General features: G+C 46.4%; 1 protein-coding gene across 2 annotated transcripts in view; it reads right to left on the bottom strand.

Annotated features, from left to right (window-relative positions):
• TTC31 (tetratricopeptide repeat domain 31) overlaps positions 1–10,164 on the bottom strand; it is a 43,680-nt gene extending 33,516 nt beyond the window's left edge. For both annotated transcript variants that reach the window (XM_067468453.1, XM_067468454.1), the window contains exons 1-3: positions 10,021–10,164; positions 1,790–2,043; positions 1,460–1,555 (exon numbers count right to left, since the gene is read on the bottom strand). In XM_067468453.1, coding sequence (XP_067324554.1) covers positions 1,460–1,555; positions 1,790–2,043; positions 10,021–10,120 — 450 coding nt within the window. In that variant the 5' untranslated portion in view covers positions 10,121–10,164. The remainder of the gene's footprint in view (positions 1–1,459; positions 1,556–1,789; positions 2,044–10,020) is intronic.
• Between the last annotated feature and the right edge of the window lie 10,800 nt (positions 10,165–20,964).

The raw sequence follows: 20,964 nt of genomic DNA on the forward strand, positions 1-20,964 counted from the left end.
GCTGGAGCTAGGTGTGAATGTTTCAACTGATCACCTTGATTAGCATTTGATTGCCTGGCAGTGTCTGGAGCAATCTTTTGTTGAGAGGTGATTAGATGTCCTTGTTTGTTTCCTCTCTGTTGTTTTGTAGTTGTAATTTTAGAGTTTTTTTTTAATACTGGTAGCCAGATTTTGTTCATTTTCATGGTTTCCTCCTTTCTGTTGAAATTGTCCACATGCTTCTTGTGTATTTCAATGGCTTCTCTGTGTGGCCTGACATGGTGGTTGTGAGAGTGGTCCAGCATTTCTGTGTTCTCAAATAATATGCTGTGTCCAGGCTGGTTCATCAGGTGCTCTGCTATGGCTGACTTCTCTGGTTGAAGTAGTCTGCCGTGCCTTTCATGTTCCTTGATTCGTGTTGGGGCAATGCTGCTGCTGCGTTTGGTGGTCCCTATGGAGACTTCTTGTCCACAGCTGCATGGTATATGGGAGACTCCTGCAGAAGTGAGAGGATCCCTCTTGTCTTTTGCTGAACGAAGCATTTCTGGATTTTCTTGGTGGGTCTGTAGGTGGTTTGTATGTTGTGTTTCCTCATCAGCTTCCCTCTGCGGTCAGTGGTTCCCTTGATGTCTGGCAAGAACACTTTCCCTCTGGCTGAATCTTTCTACAGTAAAACTATCTACAGACCCACCAAGAAAATTCAACAAAAGATTCGTTCAGCAATGGACAAGAGGGATCCTTCTCACTTCTGCAGGAGTCTACCATATACCATGCAGCCATGAACAAGTCTCCATAGGGACCCCCAAATGCAGCAGCATTTCCCAAACACGAATCAAGGAACATGAAAGGCCCTGCAGACTCCTTCAACCAGAGAAGTCAGACATAGCAGAGCACACAATGAACCAACCTGGACACAGCAGATCATTTGAGAACACAGACATGCTGGACCACTCTCACAACCTCCTTGTCAGACTACACAGAGAAGCCACTGAAATCCACAAGAAGCATGTGGACAATTTCAACAGAAAGAAACCATGAAAATGAACAAAATCTGGCTACCAGTCTTAAAAAACTCTAACATTAGAACAGCACAACAACAGAGAGGAAACGAACAAGGACATCTAATTACCTCTCAACAAAAGATTGCTCCAGACACTGCCAGGCAATCAAATGCTAATGAAGGTGGTCAGTTGAAACATTCCCACCTAGCTCCAGCAGACAAGAGTCCTTTGTCCCACCCTGCTCATTCCACAGATATATAAACCCTTTTTCCTAGTTCCAACAGACCTCACTACCTCTGAGGATGCTTGCCAGAGATGCAGGCGAAACGTCAGGAGTAAATGCCTCTAGAACATGGCCATATAGCCCGAAAAAACCTACAACCCAGAGAAGGAAATGTCCCGCTCACTGGGGCCCCATGCACCTCACTCAGGCAGAGCCTGTCCCACCCCCCGGAAACGTGCTGCGGAAAGAGTGCTACCTTCTTCTTTTGCTTCTTCTTCTGCCTTTTTTTCTCCGCCTCCCTCTTGATCCGCTCCTCCTCTGCAACTAACTCTTCGGCGTTTTTCTCCACTTCCTAAGGGAACGAAAACCACTGATCGGGGATCCTCGCCCACAAGAGGAGGGCGCATGTGTGTAGTCATAAGTACACATTCTTCTCTGCGTGGACAGAGAAGGGGGAAAGGAGGAGCAGAAGAGGAAGACAGCAGAGATGGCCAACACCAAAGGGCTCTCAGCTCCCTCCTCCACCTGCAGTTGGAATCCCAAAGGGGAAAAGGATGAGCCCAAGGGAGGCCTCCACTTGCCTCACCTCAGCAGTGAGCTGCTGTTTCTGGGGCAGAACGATGTCCAGGAGTTGGCAGTCTGGATCGCTGTGATGCGATGGCTGCTGAGGGGCAGAAGGCGGCTTGCAAAGGAAAGACTTCTTGAATCCGCAGAAGGTGCCCTGTGTGTCCTCCCAGGCCTTGCCTTCTGCCTCTGGCTCCTCACCGCAGTCCTCCCAGTCTTCGGAGCCAAAACAATCTTCTTCTTCTTCACAGTACCAGCAAATCTCTCTACTGATGTCTGCAAAAGGACCGCCATGTGGCAAGCATGAGCTTCTGGGGGAAAGGGGAGCAATGTAGCTGGGGAAGGATGCAAAGATCACTCTTCTGCAGCAGAGCAACTGGGGATCCCTCTGTCTACACCAGATTTGCACAACCAGCAACCCTCCAGGCGTTTAGGACTTCAGCTCTCAGTTGCTGGCCAGAGGACAAGCTGGCAATTGGGGTTTCTGGGAGTGGAAGGACCAAACACCTGGAAGGCCACAGGTTGTGCACCACTGCTTTACATCAAAGCTGCATGGGGAAAACTATGTCATTCATAGAATCTTAGAATCAAAGAGTTGGAAGAGACCTCATGGGCCATCCAGTCCAACCCCATTCTGCCAAGAAGCAGGAATATTGCATTCAAAGCACCCCTGACAGATGGCCATCCAGCCTCTGCTTAAAAGCTTCCAAAGAAGGAGCCTCCACCACACTCCGGGGCAGAGAGTTCCACTGCTGAACGGCTCTCACAGTCAGGAAGTTCTTCCTCATGTTCAGACGGAATCTCCTTTCTTGTAGTTTGAAGCCATTGCTCCATTGTGTCCTAATCTCCATGGAAGCAGAAAACAAGCTTGCTCCCTCCTCCCTGTGGCTTCCTTTCATATATTTATACATGGCTATCATATCTCCTCTCATATAAGGAATAAGGAACATGCGCGGAAACTCTAGTTTTTCTACCCCTTAGACCAGGGGTTCTCAAACCTTTTAAACAGAGGGCCAGGTCACAGTCCCTCAAACTGTTGCAGGGCGAGATTAGAATTTGAAAAAATATGAATGAATTCAAATGCAAACTGCACATATCTTATTTGTAGTGCAAAAAAACCCACTTGAAAACAATACAATAATTAAAATGAAGAACAATCTTCTATGGTGTTTATGATGTGCGACCTTCTGTTGACCCACCAACCTTGTGCAGCCTTTGTCATGGATTCATCTGCTGTTGCTGGAACGTCAGAGCTTACATATACCAGTTTTGAGGCCACAGAGAGAGAGAGGTAAACATCTAGACATCTGCAAGCCTAGCATGAGAACGGACTGATAAGAAAGGACTTGGCTTGAGAAGGGAGTGATAGTGAGAACTGGTTCAAACTGACGGGGAAGTTGGCAGGCGAACTTTAACAGACTCAAGAGGGGAGGGTCTAAGGCAGGCACAGGCAAACTTGGGTCCTCCAGGTGTTTTGGACTTCAACTCTCACCATTCTTAGCTGCCTACTACTACTACTACTATTATTATTATTATTAACTTTATTTGTACCCCGCTAACATCTCCCGAAGGACTTGATGTGGCTTAAAAAGGCCTTCAATAAAACAACAACATAGCAATACATTATATAACTCATAAGCAAATCAAAACATTAAAGCAGTAACAATAAACAATAAAAAAATACACCGTGACACATTTAAAAACTAGGTCTGGGCCAAATGTCATGGGTACAGTTAAAAGTGCTGGACATGACAGGTGAAATGTAGGATTTTTCCCTCTCTCCTGAGGAATCTGTACAAGGACCAAGTAGCAACAGTAAGAACTGACCACGGAACAACAGACTGGTTCAAGATTGGGAAAGGCGTCCGGCAAGGCTGCATCCTCTCACCCAACCTTTTGAACTTGTACGCAGAACACATCATGCGAGGATGTGCGGGGATTGAGGAATGCAAAGCTGGGGTGAAAATGGCTGGAAGAAACATTAACAACCTCAGATATGCAGATGACACCACTCTGATGGCCGAAAGCGAGGAGGAGCTGAGGAGCCTTCTAATCAAGGTGAAAGAAGAAAGCGCAAAAGCCGGGTTGCAGCTAAACATCAAAAAAACCAAGATCATGGCAACAAGAATGATTGACAACTGGAAAATAGAGGGAGAAATCGTGGAGGCCGTGACAGGGTTTGTATTTCTAGGTGCAAAGATGACTGCAGATGCAGACTGTGGCCAGGAAATCAGAAGACGCTTCCTTCTTGGGAGGAGAGCAATGTCCAGTCTTGACAAAATAGTAAAGAGCAGAGACATTAGACTGGCAACCAAGATCCATTGCCTAGTCCAAGCCATGGTCTTCCTTGTAGTCACCTACGGATGTGAGAGCTGGACCTTAGGGAAGGCTGAGCGAAGGAAGATCGATGCTTTTGAGCTGTGGTGTTGGAGGAAAGTGCTGAGAGTGCCTTGGACTGCGAGAAGATCCAAGCAGTCCATCCTCCAGGAAATAAAGCCCGACTGCTCACTGGAGGGAAAGATACTAGAGACAAAATTGAAGTACTTTGGCCACATCATGAGGAGACAGCAAAGCCTAGAGAAGACTATTATGCTGGGGAAAGTGGAAGGCAAAAGGAAGAGGGGCCGACCAAGGGCAAGGTGGATGGATGACATCCTTGATGTGACTGGACTGACCTTGAAGCAGCTGGGGGTGGTGACGGCCGACAGGGAGCTCTGGCGTGGACTGGTCCATGAGGTCACGAAGAGTCGGAGACGACTGAACGACTGAACAACAACAAAGGATAGGTGCAATGTGCAGACAGTCTTAAATCTCTAATAAATTGCGTCCGGGACATGATGCTGGGAGTTTCCCATTCTGGAAAGGCACACTGGAACTAGCTGTTAGGAATTGTGGGAGTTGAAGTCCAAAAAACCTGGAGGAACAAAATTTGTCCATGCATGATCTAAGCAGGAGTCCCCAAGGGCCGGACACGGCCCTCCAAGGTCATTTACCCGGCCCTTGTTCAGGGTTGACCTAAGTCTGAAACGACTTGAAAGCACATGAAACAACAATCCTATCTCATCGGCCAAAAGCACGCCCACACTTCCCATTGAAATGCTGCTTTGAAGGGCTAGAAGGCATGACCATCAAGTTTGCAGATGACACCAAATTGGGAGGGATAGCCAAGACTCCAGAGGACAGGAGCAGGATTCAAAACGATCTTGACAGATTAGAGAGATGAAGGGCCAAAACTAACAAAATGAAGTTCAACAGGGACAAATGCAAGATACTCCACTTTGGCAGAAAAAACGAAATGCAAAGATACAGAATGGGGGACAATGCCTGGCTCAAGAGCAGTACGTGTGAAAAAGATCTTGGAGTCCTCGTGGACAACAAGTTAAACATGAGCCAGGAATGTGATGTGGCAGCAAAAAAAGCCAATGGGATTTTGGCCTGCATCAAGAGGAGCCTAGTGTCTAGATCTAGGGAAGTAATGCTACCCCTCTATTCTGCTTTGGTTAGACCACATCTGGAATATTGTGTCCAATTCTGGGTACCACAATTCAAGAGAGATATTGACAAGCTGGAATGTGTCCAGAGGAGGGCGACTAAAATGATCAAGGGTCTGGAGAACAAGCCCTATGAGGAGCGGCTTGGGGAACTGGGCATGTTTAGCCTGAAGAAGAGAAGGCTGAGAGGAGATATGATAGCCATGTATAAATATGTGAGAGGAAGCCACAGGCAGGAGGGAGCAAGCTTGTTTTCTGCTTCCTTGGAGACTAGGACGCGGAGCAATGGCTTCAAACTACAAGAGAGGAGATTCCGTCTGAACATGAGGAAGAACTTCCTGACTGTGAGAGCCGTTCAGCAGTGGAACTCTCTGCCCCGGTGTGTGGTGGAGGCTCCTTCTTTGGAAGCTTTTAAGCAGAGGCTGGATGGCCATCTGTTGGGGGTTATTTGAATGCGATGTTCCTGCTTCTTGGCAGAATGGGGTTGGACTGGATGGCCCAGGAGGTCTCTTCCAACTCTTTGATTCTATGATTCTATGAACCGCACCCATGGGAAAAAGTGGGATAGAAATGAATAATTAATAATAATCACAACTGACTGCAACTAAAAGTCTAATTAATGTAATACATAACGATCAGCCTAACGTTCTCAAAAGAAAGTGAAACTAACGGATATGCTTTTCTATGTTGCCCAAGCCCTTTCCAGGGCACCTCTTACAAGATTTGCAGATATCACATTGAGTTACGCCCTACTGCATTGAATTTTACTCTTTAAACTATTTTGCTGTTTTGGTGTTTATGGAACACTATTATTACTCATTCTGTTTTCTTCCTCATCCTGGACCCAGTTTTTCCCTCTCCCTGGGAAGAGTTTACTAATTTTGCTATACTTATTATGACTGTTTAATCATGAGGATAATCTTGTTTACTGTGAGTTTCCTAGGCTGTATGACCATGTTCCAGTAGCATTCTGGAACATGGCCATACAGTCCAGAAAACTCACAGCAACCCAGTGATTCCGGCCATATAAGCCTTCGACAACACATAATCTTGTTTAAGTCCTTATATTTATCTTTACGCTTTATTCTGGAAATAAGACCTTTCCATTTTGCCTCCCAGGTCTTTCTGATTTGGCCCTTCCTACACTAATTTTTCCTTTCGCTCATTAATATAGTCTTGAAGCAGGTAATCAACTAAATATTTATTGTATTGTTGAAGGCTTTCGTGGCCGGAATCACTGGGTTGTTGTAGGTTTTTTCGGGCTGTATGGCCATGGTCTAGAATCATAGAATCATAGAATCCAAGAGTTGGAAGAGACCTCCTGGGCCATCCAGTCCAACCCCATTCTGCCAAGAAGCAGGAATATTGCATTCAAATCACCCCTGACAGATGGCCATCCAGCCTCTGCTTAAAAGCTTCCAAAGAAGGAGCCTCCACCACACTCCGGGGCAGAGGCATGTCTAGAGGCATTCTCTCCTGACGTTTCGCCTGCATCAGTGGCAAGCATCCTCAGAAGTATTGAGGTCTGTTGGAACTAGGGGAAAGGGTTTATATATCTGTGGAATGACCAGGGTGGGGCAAAGGACTCTTGTCTGCTGGAGCTTGCTGTGAATGTTTCAACTGATCACCTTGATTAGCATTTGATGGCCTGACTGTGTCTGGAGCAAACTTTTGTTGAGAGGTAATTAGATGTCCCCGCCTGCTTCCTCTCTGTTGTTGTCCTGTTGTAATTTTGGAGTTTTTAAATACTGGTAGCCAGATTTTGTTCATTTTCATGGTTTCCTCCTTTCTGTTGAAATTGTCCACATGCTTCTTATGTATTTCAATGGCTTCTCTGTGTAGTCTGACATGGTGGTTGGAATAAATATTTATTATAAGTTGTTGTATTCAATTTCTTTTGGTCCTTCTAGCCTAAGGCAACTAAGGCTTTAATTACATCTAACTTGTAGAACCAAAGAATCCTAAAGTTGGAAGAGACCTCCTGGGCCATCCAGTCCAACCCCATTCTGCCAAGAAGCAGGAATATTGCATTCAAATCACCCCTGACAGATGGCCATCCAACCTCTGTTTAAAAGCCTCCAAAGAAGGAGCCTCCACCACACTCCGGGGCAGAGGCATGTCTAGAGGCATTCTCACCCTGGACATTATTCCACAGACACATAAACCCCACTTGCCTAGTTTCCAACAGACCTCACAACCTCTGAGGATGCCTGCCATAGATGTGGAAGAAATGTCAGGAGAGAATGCTTCTGGCACATGGCTAGACAACCTGAAAAAATGACAGCAACCCAAAATGGGGTTTATATACCTGTGGAATAATGTCAAGGGTGGGAGAAAGAACTCTTGTCTGTTGGAGGGAAGTGTGAATGTTGCAATTGGCCACCTTGATTAGTATTTAATGGCCTAGCAGTTTCAAGGTCTGGCTTCTTACCTACCACAAACAGACAAACGTGTTCTTCCTCCCACCCTGGACATTCCAGACACATACATTTCACTTACCTAGTTTCCAACAGACCTCACAACCTCTGAGGGTGCCTGCCATAGATGTGGGCGAAATGTCAGGAGAGAATGCTTCTGGAACATGGCCAGACAGCCTGGGAAACTCACAGGCTGGTCACAAAAGCCTTTGACAATACAAACCCCATTTTCCTAGTTTCCAACAGACCTCACAACCTCTGAGGATGCGTGCCATAGATGTGGGCGAAATGTGAGAGAATGCTTCTGGAACATGGCCAGGCAGCCCAGAAAACTCACAGCAACCCAAAATGAGGTTTATATACCTATGGAATAATGTCCAGGGTGGGAAAAAGAACTCTTGTCTGTTGGAGCCAAGTGTGAATGTTGCAACTGGCCACCTTGATTAGCATTTAATGGCCTAGCAGTTTCAAGGTCTGGCTTCTTACTTAGCACAAACAGACAAAAGTGTTCTTTCTCCCACCCTGGACATTCCAGACACATACATTTCACTTACCTAGTGAAGCATTTAATGGCCTAGCAGTTTCAAGGTCTGGCTTCTTACTTAGCACAGACAGACAAAAGTGTTCTTTTTCCCACCCTGGACATTCCAGACACATAAATTTCACTTACCTAGTTTCCAACAGACCTCACAACTTCTGAGGGTACCTGCCATAGATGTGGGTGAAATGTCAGGAGAGAATGCTTCTGGAACATGGCCAGACAGCCTGGAAAACTCACAGCAACCCAGTGATTCTGACCATGAAAGCCTTTGACAATACAAAACCCATTTTCCTACTTTCCAACAGACCTCACAATCTCTGAGGATGCCTGCCATAGATGTGGGAGAAATATCAGTAGAGAATGCTTCTAGAACAGCTCTAATCACCTCTCAACAAAAGATTCCCCCAGGCTCAGCCAGGCCATCAAATGCTAATCAAGATGGTCAGTTGAAACATTCACACCTAGCTCCAGCAGACAAGAGTCCTTTGTCCCACCCTGGTCATTCCACAGATATATAAACCCATTTTCCTAGTTCCAACAGACCTCACTACCTCTGAGGATCCTTGCCATAGATGCAGGCGAAACGTCAGGAGAGAATGCCTCTAGAACACGGCCATATAGCCCAAAAAAACCTACAACAACCCAGACAAATGTTCTTTCTTCCACCTTGGACATTCCAGACACATAAACTTCACTTGCCTGATTTCCAACAGACCTCACAACCTCTGAGGATGCCTGCCATGGATGTGGGAGAAATATCAGGAGAAAATGCTTCTGGAACATGGGCAGACAGCCTGGGAAACTCACAGCCATCCAAAATGGGGTTTATATACCTGTGGAATAATGTCCAGGGTGGGAGAAAGAACTCTTGTCTGTTGGAGGCAAGTGTGAATGTTGCAATTGGCCACCTTGATTAGCATTTAATAGTCTAGCAGTTTCAAGGTCTGGCTTCTTACCTACCACAAACAGACAAAAGTGTTCTTTTCCCCACCCTGGACATTCCAGACACATAAACTTCACTTGCTTAGTTTCCAACAGACCTCACAACCTCTGAGGATGCCTGTCATGGATGTGGGAGAAATATCAGGGGAGAATGCTTCTGGAACATGGCTAGACAACTTTAAAAACCGACAGCAACCCAAAATGGGGTTTATATATCTGTGGAATAATGTCCAGGGTGGGAGAAAGAACTCTTGTCTGCTGGAGGCAAGTGTGAATGTTGCAATTGGCCACCTTGATTAGCATTTAATGGCCTAGCAGTTTCAAGGTCTGGCTTCTTACCAACCACAAACAGACAAAAGTGTTCTTTCTCCCACCCTGGACATTCCACTTACACAGTTTCCAACAGACCTCACAACCTCTGAGGATGCCTGCCATAGATGTGGGCGAAATGTCAGGAGAGAATGCTTCGGGGACATGGCCAGACAGCCTGGGAAACTCACAGCAACCCAGTGTTTCTGGCCACGGAAGCCTTTGTCAATACAAACCCCATTTTCCTAGTTTGCAACAGACCTCACAATCTCTGAGGGTGCCTGCCATGGATGTGGGAGAAATATCAGGAGAGAATGCTTCTGGAACATGGCTAGACAACTTGAAAAACTGACAGCAACCCAAAATGGGGTTTATATACCTGTGGAATAATGTCCAGGGTGGGAGAAAGAACTCTTGTCTGTTGGAGGTAGGAGTGAATGTATTTCCTGTTGCATTTCCTTAATCTAGGTTGCTAGGAATGGTGGGAGTTGTAGTCCAAAGCCCCTGGAGGGAGGGCCCAAGGTGGCCCAGGCTTCCTGGCCTAATTCCTCACCTCGGCAGGGGATTCCGAACTGGCTGAGGCGGCGGTGCCTGCGGTAGGCCTGCTCCCAGTCCTCCTCGCCTTCCTCCTCCCCGCTGCTGCTGCTCTCCATGGCAGGCCGGAACACGCCTACACCGGAAGTGCGGGCGCCGGAAGGAGGCGCTGGAGGACAGAGAGCACAACGCGCGGGAACCGCCTCTTCCGGCCGAGCCGCAGCGCCCTCTGGCGGCCGGCCCCTTCGCATTGCAGTCTCGCTGCTTCCGGATTTATTTGTTGTGTCAGGGCAACCAGTCATCATCTATGCTGATGATCGTGCCATCACCACTCAAGCAGGGAGCTTTGAGATGGTAGAACAGAAGCTCTCCGAAGCTCTTACTGCCTATTACAGGGAAAACCAACTGATCCCTAATGCATCTAAAACACAGACATATGCCTTTCGTCTCAAGAACAGACAAGCATCCTGAGCTCTGAGGATTATTACCTGGGAATGAATCCCACTGGAGCATTGCAGCGCACCCAAATACCTGGGAGCCACTCTGGACCGTGCTCTCACCTACAAGAAGCACTGCTGGAACATCAAGCAAAAAGTGGGTGCTAGAAACAATATCATACGAAAGCTGACTGGCACAACCTGGGGATCACAACCAGACACAGTGAAGACATCTGCCCTTACGCTATGCTACTCTGCTGCTGAGTACGCATGCCCAGTGTGGAACACATCTCACCACGCTAAAACAGTGGATGTGGCTCTTAATGAGACATGCCGCATTATCACAGGGTGCCTGCGCCCTACACCACTGGAGAAATTACACTGCTTAGCCGGTATTGCACCACCTGACATCCGCCGGGAAGTGGCAGCCAATAGTGAAAGGACCAAGGCAGAGACATCTCCAGCTCATCCCCTGTTTGGGTATCAGCCAGCACATCGACTTAAATCCAGACATAGTTTTCTAAGATCTACAGAGATACTCGCTGGAACACCTCAGCAAGCAAGAGTCCAAAAGTGGCAGGCTCAAACCCAGAACCTCAACCAATGGCTGATACCAAACAAGAGACTCCCTCCTGGGCACACAGAGGACTGGGTGATTTGGAAGGCGCTGAACAGACTGCGCTCTGGCACCACGAGATGCAGAGCCAACCTTCAGAAATGGGGCCACAAAGTAGAATCCTCGACATGCGAGTGCGGAGAAGAGCAAACCACTGACCAGCTGCTGCAATGCCACCTGAGCCCAGCCACATGATGCACAATGGAGGACCTTCTTGCAGCAACATCAGAGGCACTCCAAGTGGCCAGATACTGGTCAAAGGACATTTAACCAACTACCAAACTCACAAGTTGTGTATTTTTCTGTTTGTTTGCTTTGTTCTGTTAGAAATGTAATATAATGGACTGGTTACTCTGACACGACAAATAAAAAAAATCTATATATATAAAAATTGCTCTGTGCATAATGAGTACCTTAAAAACAAAAGAACCAATGAACGAAATCACACCAAATTTGGCAACGAAACGTCTCATAGCACAAGGAGTGACCATCACTCAAAAAAAAAAATATGATTTTGTCATTTGGGAGTTGTAGTTGCTGGGATTTATAGTTCTTAGGCGATCCCTCGTTGGACGATTAAGATGGTCTTCCTTGATGACTATTTTTGTGGGTCCGTAGGTAGCTGTGGAGCCCTATTCTTGACCCGCATCTTCTCCCACAGTGAAGGCATTGGTTTCCAGGTGGAAGGCGGTCCCGGTCAGGGTTGGCTTGATGGCTACCCCTCTATTCCGCTTTGGTTAGACCACACCTGGAATATTGTGTCCAATTCTGGGCACCACAATTCAAGAGAGATATTGACAAGCTGGAATGTGTCCAGAGGAGGGCGACTCAAATGATCAAGGGTCTGGAGAACAAGCCCTACGAGGAGCGGCTTAAGGAGATGGGCATGTTTAGCCTGAAGAAGAGAACGCTGAGAGGAGACATGATAGCCATGTATAAATATGTGAGAGGAAGCCACAGGGAGGAGGGAGCAGATCAAGGGTCTGGAGAACAAGCCCTACGAGGAGCGGCTTAAGGAGATGGGCATGTTTAGCCTGAAGAAGAGAACGCTGAGAGGAGACGTGATAGCCATGTATAAATATGTGAGAGGAAGCCACAGGGAGGAGGGAGCAAGCTTCCTTTCTGCTTCCCTGGAGACTAGGACACAATGGAACAATGGCTTCAAACTACAAGAGAGGAGATTCCACCTGAACACGAAGAAGAACTTCCTGACTGTGAGAGCCATTCAGCAGTGGAACTCTCTGCCCTGGAGTGTGGTGGAGGCTACTTCTTTGGAAACTTTTAAGCAGAGGCTGGATGGCCATCTGACAGGGGTGATTTAAATGCAATGTTCCTGCCTCTTGGCAGAATGGGGTTGGACTGGAGGATGGCCCAGGAGGTGTCTTCCAACTCTTTGATTCTATGATTCTATGCGCCTTCCTCCTGGCACGTTTCTCTCTTTCACCCTCCACTCGTGCCTCCTCGAAATCCGCAGCACTGCTGGTCACAGCTGACCTCCAGCGGGAGCACTCAAGGGCCAGGGCTTTCCAGTTCTCAGTGTCTATGCCAGAGTTTTTAAGGTTGGCTTTGAGCCCATCTTTCAATCTCTTTTCCTGCCCACCAACTTTCCATTTTCCGTTCTTAAGTTCAGAGTAGAGCAACTGCTTTGGGAGACGGTGGTCAGGCATCCGGACAACATGGCCGACCCAGCGGAGTTGATGTTGGAGGACCATTGAGAACAAGCCCTATGAGGAGCGGCTTAAGGAGCTGGGCATGTTTAGCCTGAGGAAGAGAAGGCTGAGTGGAGATATGATAGCTGTGTATAAATATGTGAGAGGAAGCCACAGGGAGGAGGGAGCAAGCTTCCTTTCTGCTTCCTTGGAGACTAGGACGCAATGGAGCAATGGCATCAAACTACAAGAGAGGAGATTCCATCTGAACATGAGGAAGAACTTCCTGACTGTGAGAGCCGTTCAGCAGTGGAACTCTCTGCCCTGGAGTGTGGTGGAGGCTCCTTCTTTGGAAGCTTTTAAGCAGAGGCTGGATGGCCATCTGTCAGGGGTGATTTGCAAAAGGTCGCAACTCCGACATTGCTCTAATATATGGAGGCAATGAGTTCCACAGAAATGGAGCATAGATCGAAAAAGCTCTACGATGCCTTGTAGCTTCCAAATGTGCCTCCCTAGGACCCGGTATGTATAGGAGATTTTCCTGGGTGGATCAAGGTGACCACTGATGGGGAAAAGGAATGAGGAGGTCCCTGAGATATAAAGGTCCTTGGCCATTTTGAGCTCTAAATGTCAGGATCAGGATCTTGTAAGAGATCCGATGTTCTCTTGGTAGCCAATGCAGTTGTTGCAGAATCGGTGTCATATGGGATCTTAGAGATGATCCCGCTAGCAGCCTGGCTGCCGCATTTTGGACCATCCGAATCTTCTGGGTCGTTGACTTCGGAAGGCCAGCATACAAGCTGGGTAGATGCGGGGAATGCCGTGGATGGAGCGTACCTGGATTTCAGGAAGGCCTTCTTTGACAAGGTCCCCCATGACCTTCTGGCAAGGAAACTAGTCCAATGTGGGAGAGGCAAAACTACGGTGAGGTGGATCTGGAATTGGTTAAGTGGACGAACACAGAGTGCTCACTAATGCTTCCTCTTCATCCTGGAAAGAAGTGACAAGTGGAGTGCCATCAGCAGGGTTCCATCCTGGGCCCGGTCCTGATCAGGATCTTCATTCATGACTTAGATGAAGGGCCAGAAGGTAGGATCATCAAGTTTGCAGACGACACTAAATTGGGAGGGAGAGCCAACACTCCAGAGGACAGGAGCAGGATTCAAAACGATCTTGACAGGTTAGAGAGATGGGCCAAAAGTAACAAAATGAAGTTCAACAGTGACAAGTGCAAGATACTCCACTTTGGCAGGAAAAACGAAATGCAAAGTTACAGAATGGGGGACAATGCCTGGCTCGAGAGCAGGACGTGTGAAAAAGATCTTGGAGTCCTCGTGGACAACAAGTTAAACATGAGCCAACAATGTGATGTGGCGGCAAAAAAAGCCAATGGGATTTTGGCCTGCATCAAGAGGAGCCTAGTGTCTAGATCTAAGGAAGTAATGCTACCCCTCTATTCCGCTTTGGTTAGACCACACCTGGAATATTGTGTCCAATTCTGGGCACCACAATTCAAGAGAGATATTGACAAGCTGGAATGTGTCCAGAGGAGAGTGACTAAAATGATAAAAGGTCTGGAGAACAAGCCCTATGAGGAGCGGCTTAAGGAACTGGGCATGTTTAGCCTGAAGAAGAGAAGGCTGAGAGGAGATATGATAGCCATGTATAAATATGTGAGAGGAAGCCACAGGGAGGAGGGAGCAACTTGTTTTCTGCTTCCTTGGAGACTAGGACGCAGAACAATGGCTTCAAACTACAAGAGAGGAGATTCCACCTGAACATGAGGAATAACTTCCTGACTGTGAGAGCCGTTCAGCAGTGGAACTCTCTGCCCCGGAGTGTGGTGGAGGCTCCTTCATTGGAAGCTTTTAAGCAGAGGCTGGATGGCCATCTGTCAGGGGTGATTTGAATGCAATATTCCTGCTTCTTGGCAGAATGGGGTTGGACTGGATGGCCCAGGAGGTCTCTTCCAACTCTTGGATTCTATGATTCTATGCGCCTGTGTGTGTGTGTGTATTCATTTTCATGGTTTTCTCCCTTCTGTTGAAATCACAACAAAAAAAAAGTTGGTGCCAAGGACAGCTCCCTGTCTGGCCAAACATAAGAACTTTGTCCTTTTTAAAGAAAGGAAGCCAAGAACGTGTGGACAAACACCTGTCAGATGCCACGCATGCAGATGGGATGTAGGACAATAGCCGATTAGAAGCATGTGAGATATGGAACAATAGCCAATTAGCGAGCAGCAGAGCCTCGCAAAATAGAGCGTCACCACCCTATGTTGGGATTATGATATGCTGAAGCTGTTGTGCTTTATTGAGACTTTACAATTGTAAGCAATAGGTTGGTCTTATTGCTTTGCACTTGAAATATAATTTGGAAGAGTGCTAATTGTCAACCAGAGACTAGGGCAGTTTATCTCCATAACGAGGCACCTGGTGAGAAGATGTTGGGTATGCCTTGGAACCCAAGGCCGCTCTCATGTGAATAAGGAGCACCGAGTATGGTATTTATTTGTCGTGTCAGGGCAACCGGTCAAATTAAATTGCATTTCTAACAGAACAAAGCAAACAAACAGACAAAACACAAAATTTGCAAGCTTGGTAGTTGATTAAATGTCATATCATATCATAGATATCATAGAATCAAAGAGTTGGAAGAGACCTCCTGGGCCATCCAGTCCACCCCCATTCTGCCAAGAAGCAGGAATATTGCATTCAAATCACCCCTGACAGATGGCCATCCAGCCTCTGCTTAAAAACTTCCAAAGAAGGAGCCTCCACCACACTCCGGGGCAGAGAGTTCCACTGCTGAACGGCTCTCACAGTCAGGAAGTTAATCCTTGAGTTGGAAGAGACCTCGTGGGCCATCCAGTCCAACCCCATTCTGCCAAGAAGCAGGAATATTGCATTCAAATCACCCCTGACAGATGGCCATCCAGCCTCTGCTTCAAAGCTTCCAAAGAAGGAGCCTCCACCACACTCCGGGGCAGAGAGTTCCACTGCTGAACGGCTCTCACAGTCAGGAAGTTAATCCTTGAGTTGGAAGAGACCTCGTGGGCCATCCAGTCCAACCCCATTCTGCCAAGAAGCAGGAATATTGCATTCAAATCACCCCTGACAGATGGCCATCCAGCCTCTGCTTAAAAACTTCCAAAGAAGGAGCCTCCACCACACTCCGGGGCAGAGAGTTCCACTGCTGAACGGCTCTCACAGTCAGGAAGTTAATCCTTGAGTTGGAAGAGACCTCGTGGGCCATCCAGTCCAACCCCATTCTGCCAAGAAGCAGGAATATTGCATTCAAATCACCCCTGACAGATGGCCATCCAGCCTCTGCTTCAAAGCTTCCAAAGAAGGAGCCTCCACCACACTCCGGGGCAGAGAGTTCCACTGCTGAACGGCTCTCACAGTCAGGAAGTTAATCCTTGAGTTGGAAGAGACCTCGTGGGCCATCCAGTCCAACCCCATTCTGCCAAGAAGCAGGAATATTGCATTCAAATCACCCCTGACAGATGGCCATCCAGACTCTGCTTCAAAGCTTCCAAAGAAGGAGCCTCCACCACACTCCGGGGCAGAGAGTTCCACTGCTGAACGGCTCTCACAGTCAGGAAGTTAATCCTTGAGTTGGAAGAGACCTCGTGGGCCATCCAGTCCAACCCCATTCTGCCAAGAAGCAGGAATATTGCATTCAAATCACCCCTGACAAATGGCCATCCAGCCACTGCTTCAAAGCTTCCAAAGAAGGAGCCTCCACCACACTCCGGGGCAGAGAGTTCCACTGCTGAACGGCTCTCACAGTCAGGAAGTTCTTCCTCATGTTCAGATGGAATCTCCTCTCTTGTAGTTTGAAGCCATTGTTCCATTTTGTCCTAATCTCCAGGGAAGCAGAAAACAAGCTTGCTCCCTCCTCCCTGTGGCTTCCTCTCACATATTTATACATGGCTATCATATCTCCTCTCAGCCTTCTCTTCTTCAGGCTAAACATGCCCAGTTCCCTAAGCCGCTCCTCATAGGGCTTGTTCTCCAGACCCTTGATCATTTTAGTCGCCCTCCTCTGGACACATTCCAGCTTAGAGTCAATATCTCTCTTGAATTGTGGTGCCCAGAATTGGACACAATATTCCAGATGTGGTCTAACCACATCCTTTGTGGTCCTTTGACCGGTATCTGTCCCCTTGGAGTGCCTCTGGTGTTGCTGCAAGAAGGTCCTCCATTGTGCATGTGGCAGGGCTCAGGTTGCATTGCAGCAGGTGGTCAGTGGTTTGCTCTTCTCCACACTCGCATGTCGAGGATTCCACTTTGTGGCCCAATTTCTTGAGGTTGGCTCTGCATCTTGTGGTGCCCGAGCGCAGTCTGTTCAGCGCCTTCCAAGTCGCCCAGTCCTCTGTGTGCCCAGGGGGGAGTATACAGAGTATGGTGAAATTGTATTTTCGTTTACTGACCAATGGGGGTAAAGACCATGAAAGCAGATAGGGCCTTTTGAACCAGTGACTTCAACATGGGGCAATTGGAAAGTCTACATATGCGGTATTCTTTTAGTAGTGAGAGCAGTATGGTTTGCATTAAAGGTAAAGGTTTTCCCCTGATGAAAGGGTCTTTGAGTGACATTAGTAATGGCTAAAGCTTTTAGTAAACAAACATAAGAAATGTACCCTTTCTCTGTAAAAAAAAGGAGCAACAGGGAAAAAAATGTTTTAAAAACAAGGGGTGACATGTAGAGGTCATACAAAGTTCGAGCTTACATAGGAAGTTGGGTTGTGGTTAAGTGCAAAGGTTGTGGTTAAGCGCAAAGTCTGCAGTGCAAGAAGGTACTTTCCATCAAAAGGTCAAGGGAGGGGGGTTGGAAAGAGAGTACTTTCCATGACCAAAGAACCCTTGTATTACTTGAGTATAAAGGTCAGCAAAAACAGAGGAGGGGGGCGGCAGTCTGTGGAAGTACTCACAAAAGTGCTGTCTGTCTGCCTCATGCTGATCACCTTGAATAAACGGTGTCTTACCTGAACCTATTGGACTCTGTGGATTTCTTCGAAAAGGGACCCCGCACCCTAAACCTGTGATCCCTTACACTGACATTAAACTCACTTGTGTTCAAAACTGGGGGTTGGTGCTCATCTCCATTTCTAAGCCATATAGCCGGCGTTGCCCGTAGACACCTCCAAAGTGATGTCGCCTGCATGGCCCTTACCTTCCCGCTGGAGCGGTATTTATTGACCTACTCACATTTATATGTTTTCAAACTGCTAGGTTGGCAGGAGCTGGGGCTAACAGTGGGAGCTCACCCCACTCCCCAGATTCGAATCCGCAACCTTTCAATCAGCAAGTTCAGCAGTTCAGTGGTTTAATCCACTGCACAACAAGGGGCTTGCATTACTGCTTGGCATATGGAGAATAGACTAGATCAGTGATGGGCAACCTTTTGAGTGTGGTGTGTCAAAATTCGCCAAAAAACTGAGCATAATTCAGGTGGTGTGTCACTTCAAGAAAAAAACCAATATTTCGCAAAAAATATATAATTGTAATTCCCACTTTCTCTCTTATCATGTTGCTCTACCTCTCTTTATGTAAACAATATCCTTTTTGGAGTGTTTAATAAAAATATAATTTTACAAAACCCAACAAAATATTATTTATTTTTAATTTAATTTAAATTTATTTTTAGCATTTTATATGCTGTTTAATGTATTTCTAATAATAATAATGCAATAATAAGAAAGTAACATTGCAAAATAATATTTTAATATTTAATTTACCATTTCATTTAAGGCATATATATATATATATATATATATATTAAGGCATATATTAAAAATATTTAAAATGCATTAAATTAAATGTCAAATTAAAATTCAATTTACCATTCTGAAATATTTGAGCAATATAGCAAAGTAATATTATTTATCACTTAATTTAATTTGAATATGTAACTCCTTTATATTTAGAAAACAATGCAAAATAATATTCGTTTACTTAATAATTAAATAAACCAATATTATTTTGCAATGTTACCTAAATATTAATAATAATTAAATATTTTTGCAATGTTTCCTAAATATTAGGGAGTTACATATTTAAGTAGAAATGGCTACGCGAGTCAGTACTGACACGCATGTCTTAGGTTCGCCATCACGGGACTAGATGATCCCTTGGGGTCCCTCCAAAAATCATAGAAGAGACCCCCTAAAGGCAACCCAACTCCATTCTGCCAGGTAGGAAGACACCACCCAAGCATTCCTGACAGAAGGCCACTCAGTCTTTCTTTAGAAACATACTCTCAGGCAACAGCCAAATAGCTCTTACCATCAGGAAGTTTTTCCTAACGTTTAGGAGGAATCTCTTTTCCTGCATTCTGAATCCCTGGCTCCATTGTGTCTTAGTCTGTGGAGCAACAGAGAGCAAGCTTGGTAGCTCCTCAACCTTTAAACCTGGCTCTGATGGCCCCTTCTCTCAAAGCCAACCTTAAAAACTCTGGCATAGACACTGAGAACTGGGAAGCCCTGGTCCTTGAGCGCTCCAGCTGGAGGACAGCTGTGACCAGCAGTGCTGCAGAATTTGAAGAGGCACGAGTGGAGGGTGAAAGAGAGAAACGTGCCAGGAGGAAAGCGCGTCAAGCCAACCCCAACCGGGACCGCCTTCCACCTGGAAACCAATGCCCTCACTGCGGAAGAAGATGCAGAGCAAGAATAGGGCTCCACAGCCACATACGGACCCACAAGGAAATCCATAATGGAAGACCATCTTACTCGTCCAACGAGGGATCGCCTAAGTACTCAAAAGAGACATGCACAAGAAGTGGAAAAAGGGAGAAATCACCAAAGAAGAATTCAAACACAAAGCCAACTCCTATAGGGAAAAGGTCCGCAATGCTAAAGCACAAAACGAGCTAAGGCTTGCCAGGGACATTAAAAACAATTAAAAGGGCAGCAAAAAGGCCAATGGGATTTTGGCCTGCATCAGTAGGAGTATAGTGTCTAGGTCCAGGAAAGTCATACTACCCCTCTATTCTGCCTTGGTTAGACCACACCTGGAATACTGTGTCCAATTCTGGGCAGCGCAATTGAAGAGAGATATTGACAAGCTGGAAAGTGTCTAGAGGAGGGCGAGTAAAATGATCAAGGGTCTGGAGAACAAGCCCTATGAGGAGCGGCATAAAGAGCTGGGCATGTTTAGCCTGAAGAAGAGAAGGCTGAGAGGAGACATGTAAGTAAGTCTCTCCTCCAAGTAGAACACTCCTCGCTCCCTCAGCTGCTTCTCTTAGGGCTTGGTTTCCAAACCTTTGATCATTTCGGTTGCCTTTCTCTGGACATGATGCAGCTTGTCAACATCCTACCTGATAGGCTTGGGCAATCCACGGTTCTAAATGGTTCTAAAGTACTTACAAAACTAAAGTTCTGGTGGTGAAAATTTCAGAACTCTAACAAAACTTTCAAAATTTAACTATTATTTCATTATTAGTGATTTTAATGACAGAACCAATTAGGAACTGCCATTTATTATGAAATTTTGAGAGTTTTGTTAGAGTTCTGAAATTTTCACCACCAGAACTTTAGTTTTGTAAGTACTTTAGAACCATTTAGAACCATGGATTGCCCAAGCCTACTACCTGAATGTTGTTGCCCAGAACTGAACACAGGATTATTCCAGGTGAGGTCTGACTTCCCTCCATCTCGACCCCTTCTACACTGTTTAGGGTAGATTTGGGGAGGGGGGAATCATTTTGGGTTACCCAGTATAGTGTAGTGCTTGAGCGCTAGATTACAACCAGAGACAAGGGTTCAAATCTCTGCTCAGCCATGGAAACTGAGAGGAGATTCCATCTGAACATTAGGAAGAACTTCCTGACTGTGAGAGCCGTTCAGCAGTGGAACTCTCTGCCCCGGAGTGTGGTGGAGGCTCCTTCTTTGGAAGCTTTTAAGCAGAGGCTGGATGGCCATCTGTCAGGGGTGATTTGAATGCAATATTCCTGCTTCTTGGCAGAATGGGGTTGGACTGGATGGCCCATGAGGTCTCTTCCAACTCTTTGATTCTATGATTCTATGAGATGACGTTGTCATCAGCATACTGGAGTTCTATAATAGATGCTGTAACCTTGGTTTTGGCTTTCAGTCTGCTGAGATTAAATCATCTATCTGTCCGATAGGTGATTTCCATATGCAGCAGCATTGCCCAGACACAAATCAAGGAACATGAAAGGCACTGAAGCAGAGAAGTCAGCCATAGCAGAGCACCTGATGAACCAACTTGGAACACGGCATATTATAGGAGAAC

The sequence above is a fragment of the Anolis sagrei genome, chromosome 5 (genome assembly GCF_037176765.1).
Source record: "Anolis sagrei isolate rAnoSag1 chromosome 5, rAnoSag1.mat, whole genome shotgun sequence".
NCBI classification, from domain to species: domain Eukaryota; kingdom Metazoa; phylum Chordata; class Lepidosauria; order Squamata; family Dactyloidae; genus Anolis; species Anolis sagrei.